At 36.6% G+C, this 7,386-nt stretch overlaps 1 protein-coding gene across 1 annotated transcript; it reads left to right on the forward strand.

Annotated features, from left to right (window-relative positions):
* Nucleotides 1–6,142: 6,142 nt before the first annotated feature.
* LOC137646472 (zinc finger MYM-type protein 1-like) lies at nucleotides 6,143–6,487 on the forward strand. Its single transcript, XM_068379577.1, has one exon. It carries the CDS (start codon nucleotides 6,143–6,145, stop codon nucleotides 6,485–6,487), a length of 345 nt encoding a protein of 114 aa, XP_068235678.1.
* Nucleotides 6,488–7,386: the final 899 nt, after the last annotated feature.

Here is a 7,386-nt window from a genome sequence, read left to right on the forward strand (position 1 = left end):
TTACAGCCACCTCAAGAAAAGATAAATCATTACATAATGATAAATAAATAGAATGCACTTACGATATATTAGTAAATAAATAAATGCAACATTCAGGAAAAATATTTATCCTGATGCAGTGAATAAAAACAATCACTCAAACATCCCCTATTGTCCTTTTTTTTTGCACTGTGAAGGATGTGGCACAAACAAAACAATATAAATATTAAAAAAAAAAACGATAAATTAATCCTCAACAATATTAATCAAAACGGCACATGAAAGAAACAAATGAAATAGATCATTATATTTCAACCATAACATTGGGCATCAATGATCTCGGTGGAAAATAGAGATTTGGACCAATGCGTAGGCTACTGGACGAAATATAGTGATTATTCCTATTTCCTTTGTTTCTTTTATTGGCCTTGCTATGTAGTACTCACAATATATCTATGTATATATCAAAATCGCGCATCCAAACCATGTTTGCACGTTTAATATTCAATTTCAAAGTACTAAACTTTGCTTGTAAAAATCACCGTTGAAAAAAAAATACATTATTAGTTACAGACAGTTAAATAACTTAATGTTTTTCAATGCCAAGATGGAAGTGATCTTTATAAGAGATTAAATTTTCTCTTGAGAAACTTAAAAACTTAAAATGTCATTTACAGGGACCTTTGGTTACAGTAATTCCATGTCCAAACTTAAAAGTCATATATCATTATCTATTGAATTTTTTGATGAAGTCCTCTGTATGGTTTACGTGTGCGCAGGAAGTCCCTAGAACGTGAGAGAGTAAGTCTGCTAACTATTTTGATATATTATAGATGAAGGACGATTGGGCGCTAGGGGACACCGTCCTTGTGGTTTTTTGGGAGTCCGTAGATATATCGTAAGGAAGGGTTCATAATTATTACTTTAAACTTTTCCAAGAACTTAATGTCTTCGTCTTCAGCGTTGCCTATTTTTCTTAAAGAAAAAAAAATAAATAAAAAAAAAAAAAAAAAAAAAAAAAGAGTGCAAAAGTATTAGGGGGTCTTTCGTTAATTCCCTCATAGGTGTTAATATCATCCTCCCAAGAACCGCTATAGCGATCTTTTCCTCTATCGGATTTAGCTATAATAATGTTATCCAAAATCTGTAATAAAACAATTGTTTTGCTAAATTAAACATTCTAGAGATCTGATTTTCACAGTGATTTCGTTCTAAGGCATTTAACGAAGTTCGTTTAAGAAAAAAATTGTTTTCAAAATAATTTTTTGAATTTTTTTTTTTTATCGTAGCCACCACAAATCAAAATTACTTTCGTACCTGGGTTTCATACCAAGCGAAACTCCCAGGTTCAGAGCTATCTACATATTAATTGTGAGTGGATATTTCCATAAGTTTATATAATTATTTTCTGTTCCCAAATTATTCCAAATAGTGATTCGTATGTGTCCATCTGATTCATTACGTAATTTCTATGTTTGAATTAAATACCCGATATCTTAACCCAAGAATGAAGTTTATTTCCGTAAATTACAAGAGGAATATTTCGTCCAACTAAGACATAAAACACAAAACTATCTTAGGGAAAATTGAAAGCAATAGCTAACTTATACTTTGAGAAAATAAGAACTTGAAAATTCAAAGGATACTGAATTAAGAACGCGATGTTTTAATCAAATAACGTAAGCACGTGTTCTTCCCATGGAAGCGTTAGAGAAAAGCGAAAAAAAGTTACAAACCGAAATACTGTAGCCTGCATAAAACCTCTTACACACGCTTATAATGGTTTAAGCCCGGCAGTAGGACATGATGTTCCTAATAAGCATATATGCACGATCATATAATACAGATTACATAAAAGGGAGTCGTCCAAGTTTGTACTAAACGGTTGTAGGTCAGCACGCTTACTTTATCTAGGAGTGAGTGGTTCTCAATCTTTTTTTGCCTGCGACACCCTAAACAATAATGGCAAAGATGCGTGCTCCCCGTCTTCTCCGGTGTGCTTGAGAGACAGTACATGCCTATGCCAAAGATCAAGACAACGTAATAACATCAAATATAAGAGAAATATTAAAAATAGCACGCATTGAAAAGTTAATACATTTATCATTCTTTGATTTTATACTAACGGAAATAAATACAAGGTTTTGGAATATGTGAGCTACAGTTAGACAATGTTGAGAATTCTTTTCATCAAATATGAGCGGAAACTTGTTCCGGGAATGTCTTCTTTCAACATACAGCAAAAAATTAATCATGGGGGATAGAAGCATTGTCACTCAAGAGCACAACCCCTGACAATGACTTAGGTGATGCAGTTCACAAACCTTCGCTCTTGAAAAAGATTCATCTGTCCAGATACCTAAAACTCCACATGTGACTAAGTAATTTGATGGTCTACTTTAACTTGGTCATTACTAAAGCCATCTTACTCTTAGGCTCTATTTCAGATCTGTCCTAGCGACCCTAGTAAGATGCATGCCGGACAAAAAATTTACGTAAATATAGACAATGGCAATGGATAGGAGCAGTGATGTATTTTAATCAAGTTAATGCAAGGATTTTCACCTTCAAAGCACTAAGTTAAAGAAGCGTACACACGTTAATATCACATATCAAGGTTACTCTCTTCAATATCTTGGGTATAACTATCCCGAGCTAAATCATTCTTTTGTTTAATACATAATCATTCAAAAAAAGGAGTAAGGATCCCAATGTATACAATATAATCTAATTTCTTTAATAACAAAAATACAGTAAAGATGAAAAACCAAGACAAACTAATAAATGCTTATTCAAATGATGAAATTAATCAATGAAGAAATATTGTTCACAATTTACAACACAAATAAATACTATGAAAATAATAACCCAAATAAACATATGTGATTAACCCTAAAGCGGAATAAATAAATATCATGACAAATAACTTTACCCTAAACTAAACAGTATCATGAGGTCACAGGGCCGGATTTAGGGAGGGGGGGGGGGCGCAAAGAGAGCACCTGCCCAGGGGCCTCCACATTTTAGGGGGCCTCAAAAAAAGGACCCAGGCTTAAATAATTTTTTATTTCAGTAAATATATAAGGAATAGAAGTTTTTATGTCAGGAATAAAAAAAAATTGTGGATATTTACGATCTATCTTTTTTCATCTCGGAAAACTACAGTAAAACCAAAGTAAAAAACGTGATATTATTAGAAATTTAGGCTATGTTTACAGTTACCCATGAAATTACCTTCTATCTATTTTTGAATGCATTGTTGGTTGACAAAATTGGAAGGGGCGGTTTGTAGGTAAGAGTGAATTCAAATATTTCTATATATTTTTTGGTTTCTGTGAGTTTATTTATTGAATATATGTATTTGTACCATTGTCTGCGTAATCAGTGGCGGTCCTTCCTATGGGCGGTATAGGCGGTCGCCCCCTTCCAAATGCAGATCAAATCATGAGCGCCTGAGCCTATCTATACCGAATGTATAAAAGTCCCATAAAAGGAGAGAGAGAGAGAGAGAGAGAGAGAGAAAGAGAGAGAGAGAGAGACGGACTTTGACGCGTACGATACTCGTAACGAAGAGAGAAAGAGAGAGAGAGAGGCTTAACGCGTACCATACTGGTGACAGCGTCAGCGCTCCACACTCTGCTTAACATCCTTGTGAGTGGCATCAGAGGTAAGTGAAATTTAAGGGTGTATTATACCTCTTTTATTCTTTTTAACCCTTTTTTTCCATGCAACTATTCAATCTACTGTCTGGTTGGGGTTGTGAATAAGTGGTGTGATGGATGAATCCTTTTTTATTTAAGGTGGAGAGAAAAAAAATAGATTTTTTTATTTGTCTGTGTCTGGTAACGCCTCTTAGACTATTGAATGCATTTAGATGATAGTTGGCACGCTGATATATTACAGGTCTGTGAGTCAAGTGTCATGGGCTATAATTTTTTTGCTACCTCAGTTTTAAGGTGAGGTTAGAATTGGGTAAACAAACCCCTTCATTTTTTAGGTAGTCAAATGTTATTGCATTTTGGTGAAACTTTGCACTCAATTTATTAATGTATATTTGAGAGTCACGAACTATATTCAGAATCGTTTTATGTGTATTGTGGAAGGGGGGCGCTGTGCCGGCTAAGTCCGCCACTGTGCGTAATGTACTTGTGATTTGAGTGTATCCGCCACTGCAGTGGGATGGAATGAGTAATGACGACAGTCGAACGAGATGCATGCTTGTGTGTTTGATTGTGAATCATTTCATAGAACACTCAGCAATTCAGTCGCAAGGACCCACACAGACACGCATACATGTACTCGAAACATCACTTGTGTTTTACCACGTAACATTAAAACGGCAATTACGCACACAGCTCTCAGCAGTGGCGTAGACAGTCACATCACAGTCTGCAAATTGCTTTTGCGTAAAGTCAGACGAGCTCTGTCTCCTGCACTCCTATATAAACCCATGCAGCCTGGAAATTGTTCATTTTTTGGTCGTGGTTAGACTAGTGTAGGAACTTTGTTTCTCATATACCGTTGGCTCTTTCGGCACTGTATATGATCTAAAAACGTGAGTGTTTATTATGGACTAATTGTTTCACTTCTATGCTTGTTCAGTTAATTATGTTTTGTTGCTTTTGGTTAAATATGTGTTTTTTGTAAATATTCTGTTATTTGGTTTTTCACTTTGAACCATGGCTCTTTATTCCTTGACCACTGCTTGTTATTCCTTTGCCACTGCAAATTTTATTCCTTTGATAATACACCTCTGAATATAGCAAGTATTATCCCTTGGTCACACCTTTGATTGATCACTTTGGTAGCAGTGCGTCTCAAGTTTGAGTGATATACATATACCTGCCATATGCCATATGCCTGCGTCATACCTCTGTTAATATACCTAGGTTAATTTTTTTACATACTATGTTCGTCAGCTTAAAGTTAGCGGCAGCCATGGTGTGTAACAATAGGGATGTCAAAACTGTTCGCAGAGCAAAAATTCATTAACTGCACGTAATTTTCCTACAAGAAATAATGGGAACAGGGGGGAGGGGGTTGCGTTATACTTATTAAAGGTCATTTTCAGTGCAAATAAACTATTCTTACTACGCGCATAATTACTTATCGGAGGGTGTTTTCTCTTGTTGCAGTAAAATGAGTGGAATGGACAGGCATTAAGGTGCACGACAATTTGAAAGTGGTGCTGCAAAAAGGAAGGCCTCTATGGAACGAGCTGAGAGAGAAGCTCAAGAACTTTCAAAAACACGTCGACTGACTGAATTCTTCACTCGTCCACCAGCATCAACATCAAAACAGACAGACAGCACTCCATCTACAGGACAATCAGAACAGGGACCTGCTGCAAACATACCAGCTCATTATTCATCTGGAGGATATGGCCAGAATGATGTCTCTGATCTGAAGACTGATTCATCTTTATTGTCAAAGCAAGTGAACCAACAAACGACTACACAACTCAATGATATCGGTTTATGGCCAGAAAAGTTGACAAAAGAATTCGTTGATTATTGGACTGTGAGAGGTGCTGAGGATCTGCAATACAGAGATGCCAAAATGTTGGATGTTAAATCAGCGACATAAACATGTAAAATGGATACACACAATATCAGTCGTAAATGCACACCAGCCATGATCGAGCGAAAGAATCGAAATGGGGAAGTTGTGAAGCGTTCATGGCTCTGTTTCTCTTCAACAAATAAGAGAATCTACTACTTTTTCTGTAAATTGATGGGTGCTACGAAATAGCAATTCACAGTTGATGGAATCTGTGATTGAAATCATGCTAGTAATCGACTTGTTGACCATGAACAATCCAAAGACCACCTTCAAGCAGTTTTGTCAACAGCAACTCGTGCAGCGGGAGCCAGAAAGTATAGACTCTAAATTTGAGTTACAAGTGAATCAAATTGAACAATATTGACACTGTGTTATAAAGAGACTAGTGAGTGTGCTGAAATTTGCATGTGAACACGGCCTAGCTCTTCGTGGCGATGATGAAAAATTGGATCTCCTCATAATGGAAACTATGTAGGGATTATCAGAACTTCTGGCTGAGTATGATGATTTCCTCAGGCAACACATTCAGAAACATGCAAATTGTGGCAGTAGTCATACAAATTAATTGTCTTCAACCATCTGTGAAGAACTAGTCAGCCTAATGGGTAATGAAGTTTTGAATGAAATCATTTCACGCATAAAATTGTCAAAATACTACTCAATTTCCTTTGATTCCACACCAAATGAAGGCCACGTTGATCAACTAAGTCTGATTTTGAGATACATGGAGCATGACACCCCTGTAGAGAGATTTGTGAAGTTTTTGCCAAACCAAGGACACAAGGCTCAAGAAATGTTTGAAGGATTAAAAAAGTTTCTTGAAGATAATGACATTCACATTCAAAATTGTCGTGGTCAGTCATATGATAACGCCTCTGCTATGAGTGGGAGATATAATGGCCTGCAAGCCAAAGTGGCAACTGAAAATCCTATTTTGGGTTTGTAACTTTCTTTTAGGTCTCCCTTTCTCACATCAGGCAAGGCATACTTCTCAATTAAACGTCGTTTTATTTCAGTATAACTTCTTAAACTTTCTTGTGGCCAACACATCACCTCCATTGCCGGAGCATCTTTCAGCAACCTAATTACTTGAATTACTTTTTCTCTTTCTGACCACCCATATGTGGCTACAAAGTTTCTCAAAAACACTTCAATTGATTGAAACCCTTCTTTAGCCCGTTGATCATCGAGAGGCCTAACATTTACCAGGAGTTCTGGCAACTTTCGAACCACGATTTGCGTATCTTCACTCGGCTGTGCATGTGTACTTTCACTTGTGTGCCTTTGAACTTCGTTTATGATACGTCGGACATGCTGTGGTTGCACGCCGCTCCTGTTCTCGTTCCACCACCAATCTGTTAATTAACTCTTTCAACAGTTCTAACTTATTTTCCAATTCTAGCGTTCTAATTTCCTGTCTATATTTTTCATCAGGAACGCTATATCCCGCTGCTCCCTACATTCTCATCTCCTGCAGCATCTTGAACTTTTATTTCACCGGCTCAAAGAACAACTTCACTCACAGCATACACAAACATACGTATTTTTTACTCCTGACACCATTATGACCTGTGCAGACGGATAATGAGACGTCGGCATATGAGTTTTCTTAATTTATTACAAAAGGTTCGTTCGTAAGTACACTATACACGACTGCCCTCTCAGGTGAGGGACTTGTCAACTCGAGTACTCACCAGCAACTAACTACTGCCTTTCGTTACCCCAAATACAACCATTGCAAAACATGCTGACACATAGGTTTTTGTGGAATACTCACGAATATTGAGTTAATTTACCTTGACATAAAACACACATTGATATACATGAATTAGGACATATATATAT

This window comes from Palaemon carinicauda, chromosome 9 (genome assembly GCF_036898095.1).
Source record: "Palaemon carinicauda isolate YSFRI2023 chromosome 9, ASM3689809v2, whole genome shotgun sequence".
NCBI lineage: Eukaryota > Metazoa > Arthropoda > Malacostraca > Decapoda > Palaemonidae > Palaemon > Palaemon carinicauda.

Excerpts from the sequence above, each read along its gene's own strand:
- LOC137646472 (XM_068379577.1), top strand. The coding sequence starts at position 6,143 with ATGGGTAATGAAGTTTTGAATGAAATCATTTCACGCATAAAATTGTCA.